The sequence below is a fragment of the Berghia stephanieae genome, chromosome 2 (assembly GCF_034508935.2).
Source record: "Berghia stephanieae isolate SIO BIC M18660-M18661 chromosome 2, UCSD_Bste_1.3, whole genome shotgun sequence".
NCBI classification, from domain to species: Eukaryota; Metazoa; Mollusca; class Gastropoda; order Nudibranchia; family Aeolidiidae; genus Berghia; species Berghia stephanieae.
Window position 1 is genome coordinate 44,873,262 of NC_088361.1, and position 17,248 is coordinate 44,890,509.

Genomic DNA, 17,248 nt, shown 5'->3' on the forward strand with positions numbered 1-17,248 from the left:
TTCTGTGTTGTGAAATGAACAACAGCAATATCTTGCTATCCTTTGGATAGGATGCTAGTCTATCACCAGTGAAGCGAATGCTCTTCCAACTGAGCTATCCAGATCTCAAGTGAGCAATATAAGTCCCTCTTCAATTATTTAGTATTAGCAATGACACCATGGGCACAATCAAACCACAGACTAAAATAGCCTTATCCCACTTCCTTAAATCTTATCTGTTTTAGAATCGAGGTCATGTGAGAAGAGAAATCGTTTATATGAATGAGTCCATTCTTAAGCCATCTTCATATAAGTGCTTAAAGTTGTATATTAAGGGCGTTAAAGCACCATATATTCACGTACATTATCATTACAAGAAATTCTCTGGTAACAAAATAATTTACAACAAAATACTCTGAAGGCTCTGGGTTCGAGCTTGGCTCAAAGCTTTGTTGAGTCCTTGGAAAAGGCTCTTTATTCACATTCTGTCACCGTACACAAGTGTAAAATGACTATGTTATTAACAGTGTTGTCTCTGTTGGAAAAAAATTGTAATATCGCCTAACAGGCATCATGTCTCGTTCTATCTGTTATGTATTACTGTTGGTCAGGGACCGTTTGTAAAGCACTTTGAGCATGTTTAGATCAGCATTTCTTTATATTATTTACTAATTATAAATTTTATTTTAAATCTAAAACGACTAAATTTTCTGACATTATCTTCATGCATAACATAACATATTATCTGTATCATAGGATTAGATGAAGGAGACAATAGCCTGTAGGTACATACTGAAAGCACATAAACAGTTTGTCTGTGTTGCTTGGTCATTAGTCTATGATCAGTCATTTGACTTTGGCAATCGCTATCAGTATCAGGCTGCCCTATTGCCAAAGTCATTTGCGCCCACCTTCAGACTTTATTTGGCAGACCTAATTTGATCGTTGATGGCTCAAAAGATTCCTCTCAGTCTATATTAATTTCCACAAAACAGAAGTATAATAAGTAAAATGAATGCCTGTTTGTAATGGCCTTTAGTTCTGGGCAAATATTTGAGGGTATTCCACTAGTTGCTTCAAAACGAATAAGCTATGATCTTACGGAATGTGTAGTGGTAGTGGCAGATTCTCTCATAAACCTTCTTGACTCCCACTTGACTGGCAAAGAACATCGGTCCTCCTCTATACCTTGGGAAGGAGAATCCATACAACCTAGGTGTAAAAAGACACAAGTGATTATCGTTGAATTCCATTCATTTATCTTACAAGATCTTTTACTTCGAACTTAACTCTTATCAATTTATTATACAAATAGGTACTAAAACAATTCAGATCTTGATTTTGTTCTATTCTGGCACTGGATTGCAATGCAATAACTTTCCACTTTTTAAATCCAATCAGGTCAGAAATCTATGTAAAATACAATTTTTAATCATGTAAAATACATTGTTTATCAATTAATGTAAAATGCAATGTTAAGCAATTTATGTAAAACACATTTATCAATTTATGTAAAATACATTGTTTATCAATTAAAGTAAAATGTATTGTTAATCAATTTATGTAAAATGTATTGTTTATCAATTTATGTAAAATGTATCGTTTATCAATTTATGTAAAATACAGTGTTTATCAATTTATGTAAAATACATTGTCTATCAATTTATGTAAAATGTATTGTTTATCAATTTATGTAAAATACATTGTTTATCAATTTATGTAAAATACATTGTTTATCAATTTATGTAAAATACATTGTTTATCAATTTATGTAAAATACATTGTCTATCAATTTATGTAAAATGTATTGTTTATCAAACATCAATTTCTTACCAAATGACATCCAAATCCTCTGGCTTCTCTGCTATTCCATCTTCCAGGATTTTAAAACCTTCATTGATCACACCATACAGACATCTCTCGAAGATTTCCTTAAGAAGATGGAAAAATACATTGAGTGAAGGGTCAAAAAATGTCATTCCGAGCCATAGGACCCATGAAGCGGCAATTTATCCCAGTCTCTATAGCATGAAAGACAATAGCAAATTGTTTGATATCCTTTGGACAGGAGATCAAACAGACCCAGCTACCCAATCACTGGGGGCAAGGGGGGGGGGGGGGGGGGAGGAATGTCTAGTTAACTCTTTGCAACTGAAGTGATTGCTCTACCAGCTGAGCTATTGGGAGTGAAGAGTATGAAGCTTTATCCCAAGAAAAGATGGCTAGACTGACACAATCCGTGCAGTATTGGGTGCCTGAACACGTGGCTGAGGTTTGAACTCCCACCCCTCACACTCACACTTGGTATTGATTGGAATATTCAAACTGCAATACATGGTAAAATGTTCATGAAAACTCGTGAATTTCATGGAAATGCTGTAATTACTGTTCAATTTGTTTAAAATGTTTACATTATAAGAAATTTGAGTTTTTATACAGCATAATTTCCACTAACAGGGCTCAAAGCGCTTTACAAATGGTCCCTGACCAACAGCAAAACGTAACATGTAGAATGAGACACCTGAAGCCTGTTGGACGATATTGCATTTTTTTCCGACAGACAGAATGCCCTTAACAGCCAGGTACTCATTTTACACCTGAGCACGGTGAGAGAATGTGTGTAAAGAGTTTAAGAGCCTTTTCCAGGGACTCAACTGTGCACTAAGCAAGGCTCAAACCCAGGACCTTCCGATCCGAAGGTGAGTGTCATACAAGACCAGATAACTGTATAATAACCTTTATCAATACCCTATCAAAATGTTATAATTCATGATTAAAGATTCATAAAAATCCTATTGTAATCAAACAGAAAAAGTTCTTGTTTGTACTTTGATCCCCAACAGTCAATGGATTAACGAGAAACAAATAGTAGTTATTCTCTCGTAGCCTTTATTTTTCTATCACTTGCTCCAATTCCAGCAGTTTCAGATCTATACTGAGACACGTTTCCAATGACAATTACCATAACACCTCCCTCCTTAAATTAGTTAATTACTATTCAAAAATTAAAATTAGAATTTTCTTTCTCAGAACTTAAAAGTAGAAGAGGATCGTTTTGAGGGTTTTACGGGGCATGCAACACATTAAGGTCACATCAGCGCCAGTAAAAAGGAAGAAATGGGATAGTAAAAATTTATAGAATTCAATTAAAGCACCCAAGAAAAGGTAAGACAAAGGGGAATTTGTTCAAATAGGAAACAGATGTAGATTCCAAGAGCACACCATCAAAGTACTTAGTTTGAGATCACCTAAAAGTCTCATCCAGACACAAGCACAGGTCCCCACTAAGAGGAATACACTCAAATGTTAACAAATCAAATATAACATGTAAATAAAACATAATACAGTACATAACAAAGAGATGATTTACAAGGAAAAAAATATCATCTCCCAAGGCAATAACTATACATTCGACTGTTTCCCTCTCAGCCAAGGACTCCGACCAAGGTCAGGACAAAACCAAGCAATCTCACTCAAAGACAAAGACAAAAGGCTATTGGAAAACAGATAAGATCGGGATAGAAGACACAGCAAGTACCTCCCTGCCCACTATGGGAAGTAGGAACCCCACCCAGAGAAGAGAATCCATAGCATCAAAATCTATTTGTTGACAAATGTGAAAGAACAAGTTAAAAAAAATAAATTTCCACTAGTATTGTAATAAGTGAACAGTCTTTTACACTTGTTTGCGTGTGGATGGAAAGATTGAGGAGGGGAGGTGGAAGATTTTGAAAAAGTTAAATAAGCAATTTGTAAAAAAAATAATCTTTTTCTCTACCCGCCAGTGGTTAGTGAATGCAGATTATATCCTGTGGTACAAAATAGTGTTGCCTAGCCTGACTTGAAGTTTCCACATTTACCTGTGGAGGAATGTTCCTTCTTTCCAATCCCAACTGTCGACAGTGGTCATTGATCATATTGGTTACTTCAGGGTCTGGAAAAGCTTTTCTTGACATAGGCTTTTCATACCGATACCAACCTTTGCCTGATAAAAAAGGATTGTGCAAAAAAAAATAAAAAAAATAAAATAAAAAAAAATAAAAAATAGCAAAATTTAAAGTATCTTGTTTTCATGGGGTTTGAATGCGAATTGAAAAATAAAATCCACACATTTCAAATTATTGTCATCTAAAATTTTCCAGGAATCAAATCTTTACAAAAAAAACCCTGTGCTCCTTTCATAAAAGTACAAGTGCATTAAACTGCAACTGGAAACCACCATCATTTGTTTTTGCAGAAATCTCTGATGAAATAATTTATGCTCTCTTAAAAAATACGATTCTGACTGACATTTCTCAGCACAGGAAACAAAAATTGAAAACAGTGACAGAAAATCTACAAAAACCAACTGCTACAGTAATAAAAAAAAAACTATTCATGAATGACATCGTTGATTACCAGTCTTCAAACCCAGTCGTCCCATTTCATACAAACGATCTCCCAATGAACTATGACGTGTTCCATTGATGAAGCGAGTGTCAAACGTCAATTTAATGCCTTTTGCCTTTGCAGCTTCTTGACGAATACGCCATCCAACATCAATGCCTGGAATTGCAGCCAAAGACCAAATTGCATTGGAAAAGGTAAACAAAAAAGAGGAAAAGCTGAGTTAAATGACTTTTTGAAAAAGGCAAAGAGTCGACATCACTTAGATAGTTTAAAACAAGAATAATAACAATAAATATTGTTATTTAAATTGATAATTCAGGTCGGTAAGTGAATGTGTGGAGCAGGCACTTTTCTCCACTCATTTTTCCTGAATTAACTGGCCCCCCGGAAATATGCAAAAAAATATCCCAAATTATGCGGGAGAAATTGCAAATTATGCGGGGGGAAAAAGGCAAATTATGCAAGGGAAATTACAAATTATGCAAAACAAGAAAAAAGGAATAAATAGCTTTCTAAATTTTTCCATTGCTTTATTTACATTTAACCAATTCAAAAATAAAGAACTACAACGCAAATTCAAAACTCAATTTTTTGTTGTAGCACAGACAAGCTAGATGTCGTAGAGACGTTGTGCTAAGACTCCTGCGCCTGTCTGACAATATCAGATTGTAAACAGAAAAACTGCGCTCAGCATCAGCGCTGTTGATCGTGGTGTATATGTACCACTTGGCACAAGCAGCCAAAGCTGGCACTTCATCAGAAATGGACTGCCAAAAATGTGGCACGTCACCAGAAGAGGTGATGGAGTTCTTCACCGCGAGGGGCCCCAAGCTGCCGGGTCTACCTCTTGATCTCCTCCTCGGGTACAGTTTTCAGCTTTGTGAGGCTCTCAAGTTGATCCCAAGGTGGAGACAGGAGCAGCTTAGCAGGGTAGATCTCAAGAAGACAAATCAAATCGTACACTTGGAATCAGGGTTGCCAGATTAATTTCAGGCATTCTGCCAACTGGATTTTAAAAGTCTGCCAAATACCACAAAAATCGGCCAAACCATACTATTCATAGTACCCCCTTTGAAAACTCATCAGTTTTGTTAAACAAAAAATTCTCAAGGCCGATGTCATAATTATTTTTTTTTCATTTCCCAAGTTTAAAAAATCACTAATACATAAAAATTGCCATGGAAAACGTGTTGTAGACCTATACATTCATCCCTAGGCCTCGGAAAATTAAATCTGCCAAATATCTGCCAAACTGCCAAACCGATTTTTCTCTGCCAGACGACTTCAAATTCTGCAAAAAAAAAAGGACATTTGGCAGAAAATCTGCCAAATTGGCAACCCTGCTTGGAATTGGAATAGCATCCCTTTAAAGTTAAATCGAAGTCACTGTCACGTATTTGGGAACATCGTCGGACTTTTTTGGTTTCATTTTTCTTCATACAATGGTCATAAATTCACGCTAAAAACCATATTTTGCATAATTATGAGGTAAAAGGTGAATTATGCGGCCGCATTGCGGTAAGTGGCAAATTATGCGGCCGCACTAAGGCCGCATCGGTCGCGTTTTCCTGGGGGGCCAGAATTGATATTCACCCTCAATATTGGCACTTACTCAATGTCTCAATCGTCTCTACATTATACGTTTGTGATGAGAATATTATTAGGTACCACAATAGATGTCATTTTTGTGGCAGAAAAACTATATATTTTGTGTCACGCATCAAGAAAATGACTATTTTTTAAAACGGGTCCTTCAACCTTTAATACCTCAGCCATTTTTGTATCGTCTTAAAGAGGAAGGTTCAGCTTTATTCCGATACCACTTCAACAATAAAAAATGAGCATTAAAGGTTTTAAAAAACGCTGTTTTAAAACTTTACAGCCAACGAAAAAAAACCCCGACATATTATTGATATAAAATTTGAACCGAGTCTGTCTAAAAGATAAACATCTTATCTCTATTTGTACCAATTTTTTTGTAATGAGGGTTGTTTGACGGCCGAGATATCGCATTAAAAAAAAAAACCCAACAAATCCTTGTTTTCAGCTTTGAGTGTAGTGAGAGAATGTGAGTAAAGTGCATTTTCCACGAACTATCACACCTCAAAGCATGACTCAAACCCAGGATCTTCCAATCAGAAGGCAAGTGTTGTAGCATAAAATCACACAGTTCTGACTGTAATCAATGATTAAAGTGAATCTTCAATACTAGCCTGACAACCTGACCCCATACCTGATAAATCAGACACTTTGAAAAATCCCATTGGCATTCCAAAGTCTTCCATGACTTGGTCCACATCTTGAGGCAACGCCCCTTCCTCCACAATAAAAGTCGCCTGATTTAAAATGACGTAAAATTAAAGATAACAGATACGATAACAGAATAGATAACAGTTCTCATCTTTCATCTAATTCTTTTATTAAAAGACAAGTTTAGAACTTCAAAAGTAGAAAAATTCTTGGTCAAAATATAAAAAAGGCATTCTGTATCAGTACAATTGTATAAATTTTTTAAAAAGTAGTCCTTCAGAGCCGTCAGGCCCATGGAGCTGGGGTTTATCCCGGTTTCTATAGCATGAAATGGGCCATAGCAATAGCTTGCTACCCTTTGGTTTGGAAGCTGGTCTATCGCAAAGTACTTTCCATCAGATCTAACAGATCCAGTTACCCAATCACTTCTGGGTGGATAGAGGGGCTGGGTGGATAGAGGGGTAGGAAAATAATCTCAAATTCACCAGGGATCAATCTCGGTCATTTTCCATGTGAAGCAAGTGTTCTACCAACTGAGCTGTCGGGACCCCCAGGTACAACGGTATAAAATGAATTAATTCTACGTAAAATGAAATGATCAACCATATACAGTCACATCTCCTTAATCAGGACATCTCCATCCCCAGTATTAATGTCTCTGTTCAGAAGTTTTGACAGAAATTATTTCTTGGTAAAATAGATGCGATGACTCATCAAACAAATAGAAAGCATGACTATCCTTTGTCACTGTGGTGTAGTTTTGTGAGAGCAAACATTGGGAAGGGCTTGTCAAACACATTTTCCGACAGATAAATCTAAAATTCCGAGATCATTTGCATGTCAAATAATATTTTGTAGTACAAAGTTATTCTACCAGTACCGGGTTGGTTAAGTATATTCTAATGAATGGGAACTTACTGCATGATTGTTGTCGTGTGTGTAGTATTACTGAGTTTGCGCGAAAGGGCGCCAACGGGTCCCGTTAGAGATAGACGACGATTGGGATTGTTTGGAAGCTTTAACCCTTTGCCCACTAGTCATTATGACATCCGAAATGCTATCGCCTTATACATCTACGCCAGAATAGAAATAGAGGGTGGAGCCTACCACGATATAACATTTTATGGATCCCTAATTTCATCATATCAGTTCTGTCCACTGACAGGTGGGTGGATATCGCTTTCAAGAACTTATGTCCTTATATGAAATCCTGAGTTTTTGACCAATCAACGGATTGCTCTTTTGATAGCTCGCTTGTCAACATGAGTCAGCTCAGCCCTTGATTTATGTAAAGGCATCACAGGCGGTATATGTTGTGTAACTTCAAAGACCACGGTTGACCGAAAGCGATGAATGGAAGCCCTACTGTTGCGTGGAGAACGAGGTCTTGTATGTATAGTTACGTCATATCTCAACGCTCGTGAATTCTTAGTACGGCTGGACTCACAATCAAAACTCGAAATCTGTGTTTTAAACTCTTGAATCAATCGAGTTACATCAGTGCGTTCGTCTCATTGAGAAATGAAAAACGATATATAAATCAAGAACATCGATCGGAAAATAAGGAAATTATCATAAAATTATAAAATTTGAGAAAGCTATTTTCAAAATCAAATATATTACAAAAAAGGTTATTTCTAGACCGATTTTTATGAGACAAAGACAATTTTTCTTCACTTTTCAAGCTGATTCCAACAATGAGGTTTTCAAATTTATCGCGATAAGATTATTTGTCATTATTTTTTTTAATACCCAATTGACTGCTCAGGAAATGAATACGTAATCCTTGGCGGCTAGCGAGTAGGTGTTAAATTTTGCTTACCCTTTCCCACGCAGACGCACACACACACACACACACACACACACACACAGAGAGAGAGACTGAACACACAATGTATGTCTTTCACTTCTGGCCAAAGTTGCCTTATTACAACTTAGACTCGAATGATAACAGCGAGTAGGGTGTCAGATTAAACTTCAGTTTTAAAGGTCTAATTCAATTCACACCGTAATAAATCATAATAATGATGATTCTTGATATATTAGAGCATTAAAATATTTAATTCACATTACTATAAATATATTTTAAATATATGTATTTTGTAATTATTTTAGCGACGATACGAACCCCTTTTAATCGTCGAGCCGAACGATAGGATGCTAGACGACGATAAGTCGGTGTGTGTGTGTCTGTGTGTGTGTGTGTGTGTGTGTGTGTGTGTATGTGCGTCTACGTGGGAAAGGGTAAGCAAAATTTAACACCTACTCGCTAGCCGCCAAGGATTACGTATTCATTTCCTTAGCAGTCAATTGGGTATTTTAAAAAAATAATGACAAATAATCTTATCGCGATAAATTTGAAAACCTCATTGTTGGAATCAGCTTGAAATGTGGAGAAAAATTGTCTTTGTCTCATAAAAATCGGTCTAGAAATAACCTTTTTTGTAATAGATTTGATTTTGAAAACAGCTTTCTCAAATTTTATAATTTTATGATAATTTCCTTGTTTTCCGGTCGATGTTCTTGATTTATATATCGTTTTTCATTTCTCAATGAGACGAACGCACTGATGTAACTCGATTGATTCAAGAGTTTAAAACACATATTTCGTGTTTTGATTGTGAGTCCAGCCGTACTAAGAATTCACGAGCGTTGAGATATGACGTAACTATACATACAAGACTTCGTTCTCCACGCCACAGTAGGGCTTCCATTCATCGCTTTCGGTCAATCGTGGTCTTTGAAGTTACACAACATATACCGCCTGTGATGCCTGTACATAAATCAAGGGTTGAGCTGACTCATTTTGACAAGCGAGCTATCAAAAGAGCAATCGTTGATTGGTCAAAAACTCAGAATTTCATATAAGGACACAAGTTCTGGAAAGCGATATCCACCCACCTGTCAGTGGACAGAACTGATATGACGAAATTAGGGCTCCATAAAATGTTATATCATGGTAGGCTCCACCCTATATTTCTGTTCTGGCGTAGATGTATAAGGCGATAGCATTTCGGATGTCATAATGACTAGTGGGCAAAGGGTTAAAGCTTCCAAACAATCCCAATCGTCGTCTATCTCTAATCGGCCCCGTTAGCGCCCTGATGCGCAATCTGTCTATTGACAGAGTTATGTCCCATGTATCATTGCCTTGTCTGGAAGAGTGAGAGCCCTCATTTATTATGTAACTTCCTCCCTGTAGTTGTAATTGTGTCCTTAATGACGTTACTGAACATGATGTAATGAATGACCACTCTAAATCTCTATGATATCGTCTGTCTATTCAATCATCTATATATACATGATGTTCTACACGTTAAATGTACATTGTCTTAGTACTCAAGTATTGTACCAGTAGGGGGCAGCGTGGCTCAGCGGTACTGTCTCTGCTTCATACCCAAAAGGTACCCAGTTCGATCACCTGCCGCTGCGCTGTGTAACATTGAGCAAGTCGCCTCACCCTAGCTCAATTTGCGGCACTGCACATGCAGCTGTCACTTTGGTCATTCCAGTCTTCCCTTGGAATAGATCCTAGAGACAAATTTCCCATATGGGATGAATAAAGGGAATTTTATTTTATTTATTTAGTTGGTTATGTATATGATGTTCTCTATGTTAAATTTACATTGTCCACCAAGAGAAACAAACGTTGTAAAGAACTGAGACTGAGACTACGGTATTGAAAGCTTTCGACAAGAAGTAGCTATGGCATTATGGTTGTGATATCTGAATTGTTTTTCCTTCACAATTCCCTTAGTAGATTCCCATTTGTAAGGAATGCGAGGACATTTTGCTATTGGGATTACAAACAATAGAGCTGTATTCAAAAACATAAAAAAAGGGTCGGTAACGTCTCTATTAAAAATAAAATCACAGTCGACATAACTCTGGATTCGTGTCTTTTGATCAGTTACTTATTTAGCCCATTTTCTCACATTTGCATTAAAAAAATAAATTTGAAGTAATTTGGCCCATTTTCAAAAAAAGGAACACCCCCTCCCTCTCCTCCCCCCCCCCCCCCCCCCCCCCCTTTCCATTCCAAAACATAAAATAAATAAAAAATAAAAAACAAACAAAAATAAAAAACAAACAAAAAAAAAAACACATAAAAAAAGACATGCAAACAAAAATTCAAAAATAATATTTTAAAAACAATATCTAAAGAAAAAAAAAAGATTGACCTCATTATGGAATTGAAATGGGAATGTTTACCTCTTTTCCATAACTATGATTCATTCTGTTTGCCACAAAACCAAAACAAGTTCTCACAAGTACTGGAATCTGGAAGAATGTATAAAAGGTGAAGTAATGAAACAAAATACCAAATACGAAATGTTTCAGGCTCAAAACCCTTCATCTACAGTTGTAATATTTAATTCTTAAAATGTATTACATTTTCTTTAAAATTCTGATGTTAACTGTCTTGTACAGCGCCATTGAATAGGGTAGGTGGAGATCGGTGCTCTATAAATTTTATTATTTATTATTTTTTTATTTATCACAAGATAGCAAATAATACTGTCTATTTAACATTAAAGATACGTAAATAACACAGGATAACACAGGGTCTCATGGCTCTGAAAAACGAAGTAAATTCTATTGCTGAACGAGTAAAAATATAAACAAATAAAGTACTAAATTAAAATCCAAATTCTACCTTGCCAATGGTTTTCCCAAGCTGCATGATCGTGGCCACTGTGCTTGGGGATGTTTTGGATCCATAAACATTTTCCAGCAGTTTCATCACATGGGCCGGAGCAAAGAAATGAATGCCAGCAACTTTATCTGGTCTGGACGTTGCTGAGGCAATCTAGGGGGAATTAAATAGACATGATAATACAACAACTTTATCTGGTCTGGACGCTGTTGGGGTGATCTGGAAGGGGGGGGGGGGAGACTAAATAGATAATAAAATACAACAACTTTATCCAGTCTGGACGCTGTTGAGGTAATCTGGAAGGGGGCGGGGGGGATTAAATAGATAATAAAATACAACCTTTCTTTATCCGGTCTGGACATTGTTGAGATAATCTGGAAAGGGGGGGGGGGGGGGGAATAAATAGATAATAAAATACAACTTTATCTGGTCTGGACATTGTTGAGGTGATCTGGAAGGGTGGTGGTGTGTGTGTGTGTGTGTGGGGGGGGGGGGGGGGGGGTTAAATAGATAATAAAATACAGCAACTTTATCCGGTCTGGACATTGTTGAGGTGATCTGGAAGGGTGGTGGTGGTGGGGGGGGGGGGGGGGGGTTAAATAGATAATAAAATACAGCAACTTTATCCGGTCTGGACATTGTTGAGGTAATCTGGAGCGAGGGGTGGGGAATTGAATTGATAATAAACGATTTAATAAGGATTAGAGGATGTCTACTTCAAACTGACATAGGTGTAATCCATTCTGTCACAAATCCAGTGATCTCGTGTTGACATACAAGTTAGAACTGTGATGGTGTAATCCATTCTGTCACAAATCTGGTGATCTCATGTTGACATACAAGTCAGAGCTGTGATGGATTTCTGATCTTATTCTCTATGACCAGAGAGGCATTTTTTGACAGAAAAAAAGTAAATGATTCTCTAATGATAAGTCCATATATAGACTAACATTTCAAATTACTCGATTTCTATCCAAACTTAATAAATGGGGATTTTTTTTAGACCAGCTGGCAACATTAAAAAAAGAACTTGAGCTATCATCAAAGTGCCTAATATTTACGATAAATTTTTCAAGGATGTTTTTACCTTATGTTTATGCAAAATGACAACATTTGTTTCAGACTTTCAACGTGAGAATAAAACAAGTTTAAAAAGCAAGAAATTGGAAATGAAATTATTGACCTTTGACCTCCTCATAGAAAATCCAGTTAATTCTATTTTATATTTCATTTGTAATTTCAGACTTTGTCAACAATTATAATTTGCAAATAATTTTCATTCTTTAGAAAACGTTTTATATACTTGTACTGCAATTTTTTTTTTTCCACTCAATTATAAAACATAAAAATCTTACCTTGTCAATATCCAGCGTGGAGGTATTACTGCACAGCAAGGTGCTTGGTTGACAAATTTTATCAAGAGTGGAGAAGATCTCCCTTTTCAATGCTAAATTTTCGTAGACAGCTTCAATAACCTGTGGTGACAATTGGTAACAATTAGGATTTAGCAAAATGGTCTGAAATAAATACGGTTATAAACATTGGACCCATAACACCCAATAAAAATCTTACTATATCAAATTTTAGATGGTTTTTTTTTTCCAACAACAAATAAAATTAACGTGACTATTTGGATAGTCCGCCAAGTTCATCGTTGTAGTAAAACCTATCCATGTCCTTAAGCAAAAGTCAGCATTTTCCACATGTATACATCATTGGTTAGAAAGAGTACCTCAACTCATCCCTTATTTCCCATCTATACAGAATTGGTGAGAAAGAGTCATGCCAACTCTTTCCTGATTTCTCAACTATACAGAATTGGTTAGAAAGAGTCATGCCAACTCTTTCCTGATTTCCCAACTATACAGAATTGGTGAGAAAGAGTCATGTCAATTCATCCCTGATTTCCCATCTATACAGAATTGGTTAGAAAGACCCATCCCTGAATTCCCATCTATACAGAATTGGTTAGAAAGTCATATCTCAATTCATCCCTGATCACCTATACAACATTGGTCGATCTCGGGTGCAATCAAGATTTTTGTCCGATCTCCTGTGACTGGGTTAGATCTGGTGGAAAGTGTTGTTTTGCAATAAACTAGTATCCAGTCCAAAGGAAATAAAGTAATTGCTATTGTCCGTTTCATGCTAAAGACACTGCGATGAAATCCGGCTCCATGGCTCTGAAGGACTATTATATATATATATATATATATATATATATATATATATATATATATATATATATATATATATATATATTATATATATATATATATATATATATATATATATATATATATATATATATATATATATATATATATATATATGTTACTATAAAAACATAACTTAAATTTTCTCACTGATTTTTTTACATAGAAAAAGGAAATGTCCCAGACAGTTAGTGTTAAGTAAAGACAGAAGTGAAGGCATCGAATTCAAGTAAAGACAGAAGTGAATGCATCGAAATCAAGAAAAGACAGAAGTGAATGCAACGAATTCAAGAAAAGACAGAGGTGAATGCATTGACTTCAAGTTAAAGGAGCAATTGCATCAAATCAGTTTCAGCAACAAATCATTGATGCCATTAACAATGAAATGGTCCCAAATAAAGTGAACTAATTTTCTCTTTGATCAGTGTTTGAATGTGTTTTTGAATAACACTCTGGTATGCACCTTACTTGACCTGAAAAAATTAGCAACATCGAGCTGTGGCAGAAAACAAACCAACAACAACATTGAAAAAGAAATGTTGAAGAGAAAATGGAAATGGATCGGTGATACTCTTAGAAAACCGAAAAAAAGAACCACCTGGCAAGCTTTGACCTGGAATCCTCAGAGCAAATGGAATAAAGGCCGACCAAGGAACACATGGAGAAGAGATGTCGATGCAGACACTCAGTGGTTTGGACAGACATGGAGAGGATTAGAAGTGATGGCACAGGACAGAAAAAAGTGGAGGACCTTCTTTGATGGCCAATGCCACTGTAGGAACAAAAGGCCAAAGTAAGTAAGTAAGTAAGTAAGTAAGTCAGTCAGTCTGTCTGTCTGTCTGTATGCATGTAAGTATGTATGTATGTAAGTATGTATGTACCTTACTTACTCGAATATCTCGAGCTTTTTAAGTGAGGGTTGGCATCACCATGCCAAGATCAAAGCTGGACTGAGGATTTAAAGGAGGAAATATAAATGAGAAAAGTTTCAACCTACCAAATCAACGTTTTTCACGGCTTCAAAATTCTGAGCTCCACGTAAAATTTTTTGGCAGTCAAGCATTTGGTGCAGAGTCATATATTTGAGATCAACGCTTCTTTTCAAGATGACTGTAACCGTTCTAAGTCCTTTCTTGAGCATCTGCATTGGTTGGTGGCAAAAATAAATAAGTTCAAATTTAAAATTCACGAAAATGAAAGGAAAAAAAATAGTCACAATCATTCAACGAGTCAAATTCAGTTTTCGCATAAACTGATAGAAGTTTTATGCATAGGATTTATGTGCAATATAAACCCAATAATTAGCTTATTATGTCTGTCTTATACAGATTTTCAGTTTATTTTGTCAATCATGCAAGTGGTCAAAGTTATCAAGGGCAAGTTGCCATGATTATCATAGGAATTTTTTTTATCAATAATAATATATGGTTTTCATAAAGTTCTTACAAATAGCGGCTATGCGGTCTTGTAGTATAACACTCGCTTTTGGATCGGAAAGTCCTGGGTACGAGCCTGGCTCGACGCATAGTCAAGTCCTTGGAAAAGGCCCTTTACTCACATTCTCTCACTTAACTCACGTGTAAAATGAGTACCTGTCATTAACAGCATTGTCTCAGTCAGAAAAAAAATTGTAATATCCCTAACATGTATCATGTCTCCTACATGTTATATGTCACTCAATCATAAAGTCACTCAATCATATAGCATAAACCAACGAAAAATAATTAATTATTAAAAAGAAATATTTAATATTTATTTTAAAAAGAATTTTGCATCAGTACTGCCAGATATATCTTGTAAGGGAGTTCCATAAGGGGTGCCAAATATTCAAACGCTTGCTTGCCGATTTTGCAAGTCATTTTTATATTTACAAGAATGTGCTTACCAGAGTTAGATCTCAGATTTCTGGCTCTGGGATGTAACATTTAAGCATCTCATTGTTTGTTTTGTTTTTAAGGGTTTTACGGCGCTTGCAACACATGAAGGTCATATCAGCACCAGTAAAAAGGAAGAAAAAGGGATAGTAAAAAGTTCTAGAATTACAATTAAAGAATCCAAGAATAAGGCAGACAAAGGGGAATTGGTTCAAATAGGGAACAGATGTAGATTCCAAGAGCACACTATCAGTGTACTTAGTTTGAGATCACCTAAAAGAAAAGTCCAATCCAGACACAAGCACAGGTCCCTACTAAGAGGAATACACTCAAATGTTTACAAATCATATATATAATACATAAACAAAATACAATACAGTGCATAACAGAGAAATGATTTACAAGGAAAAAAATATCATCTCCCAAAACTCTAATTTACATTTGACTGTTTCCCTCCTAGCCAGGGCTGGACAAAACCAAGTAATCTCAATCCAAGACAAAGATAGAAAGCATGTTAGAAAACAGATATAGGTGGGTAGAAGACACAGTCAGTACCTCCCTGCCCACTATGGGAGGTAAGGAACCCCACCCTGTAAGCATCTCATTAATAATAACAGTGGTAGTAATAATAATAATAGTAATAATAATAATAATAATAATAATAATAATAATAATAATAATAATGATAATAATAATAATAATAATAATAATAATAATAATAATAATAATAATAATAATAATAATAATAAATAATAGTAATAATAATAATAATAATAATAATAATCCTTTCTTAAAAAAATATAGCCTTTGGAGAACATTGTGCTTATTTGAGTCAATAAAAAAAATTGTACGGCGCACAACTCTACTGAAAGATTTGAAAATTAGAAATGTATTTTTTACAGGTAGATAAACAGATAACTTGATTTCTTTTTATAATTTAAAGTCAGTTTGAAAGTTCGTTAAGTCAAACAGATATAAAAAATTTACAGATGACAATAACACTCTCAAAATCAACCAATTTCTACACTGTAAAGAGTTGTCAGTTTGGCGTTTTTAAGCAAATCGTTGCATTCGAAATAATGTATTCACTTAATTACTTTAAGGATTTCAGACCTACACTAAGTTTTCAACAGTTTTCATCTATTAATGACATCAAGTATTATTATTGCCCCTTTGATGCTTTCAATGTGATAAATAATAATAATAATAATAATAATAATAATAATAATAATAATAATAATAATAATAATAATAATAATAATAATAATAATAATAATAATAATAATAATAATGCTGAAAACTTATATAGCGCTATAACTCCGAGACACCAGACTCTAAGCGCTTAAATTACAAATTACTTTGGCTGAAACATACTCATTCACACACACAAGCACACACACACACACACACACACACACACACACACACAACACAACACACAACACAAACCAAACCTATCTTGCTTCTCATACCATCTACTAAAATCGAAACAAATATGTTTTAAGCGAACGTTTAAAAATAGACAAAGATTCTTTTTCACGAATGCTCTGCGGTAAGGCGTTCCAAATAGAGGGTCCGAAATGAGAAAAGGATCTCATTCCAGCATTTTTCCGAATTCGAGGGACAACTAGTTTTGTGGAATCACTGGCCGAACGTAAGGGGCGGGGTTTTGAATATCTTTCAATTAGTTCTGAAAGGTAGGAAGGGGCAGTACCTTCAAGACAACGATACACTAAATACACAAGCTTTGAATTTAATTCTTTTCCCAACAGGCAGCCAATGCAGGTCATGAAGTAGAGGTCCGGCAGAGTCGCACCTACGCTTCATGAATACTAGTCTGGCAGCGCTGTTTTGGACAATCTGAAGACGTTTCAGATTGTATT

At 35.5% G+C, this 17,248-nt stretch overlaps 1 protein-coding gene across 2 annotated transcripts in view; it reads right to left on the reverse strand.

The window, feature by feature from the left end:
- The window catches only part of LOC144964961 (peroxisomal bifunctional enzyme-like), a 34,602-nt gene that overhangs the window by 4,946 nt on the left and 12,408 nt on the right, over positions 1-17,248 (reverse strand). For both annotated transcript variants that reach the window (XR_013643951.1, XM_078899776.1), the window contains exons 9-17: positions 14,489-14,632; positions 12,631-12,750; positions 11,276-11,428; positions 10,831-10,899; positions 6,602-6,704; positions 4,378-4,524; positions 3,840-3,964; positions 1,813-1,910; positions 1,082-1,191 (exon numbers count right to left, since the gene is read on the reverse strand). Coding sequence is in view for 1 of the 2 variants with exons in the window: in XM_078899776.1 (XP_078755902.1) it covers positions 1,082-1,191; positions 1,813-1,910; positions 3,840-3,964; positions 4,378-4,524; positions 6,602-6,704; positions 10,831-10,899; positions 11,276-11,428; positions 12,631-12,750; positions 14,489-14,632 (1,069 nt within the window). In the remaining variant the exon portion in view is untranslated. The remainder of the gene's footprint in view (positions 1-1,081; positions 1,192-1,812; positions 1,911-3,839; positions 3,965-4,377; positions 4,525-6,601; positions 6,705-10,830; positions 10,900-11,275; positions 11,429-12,630; positions 12,751-14,488; positions 14,633-17,248) is intronic.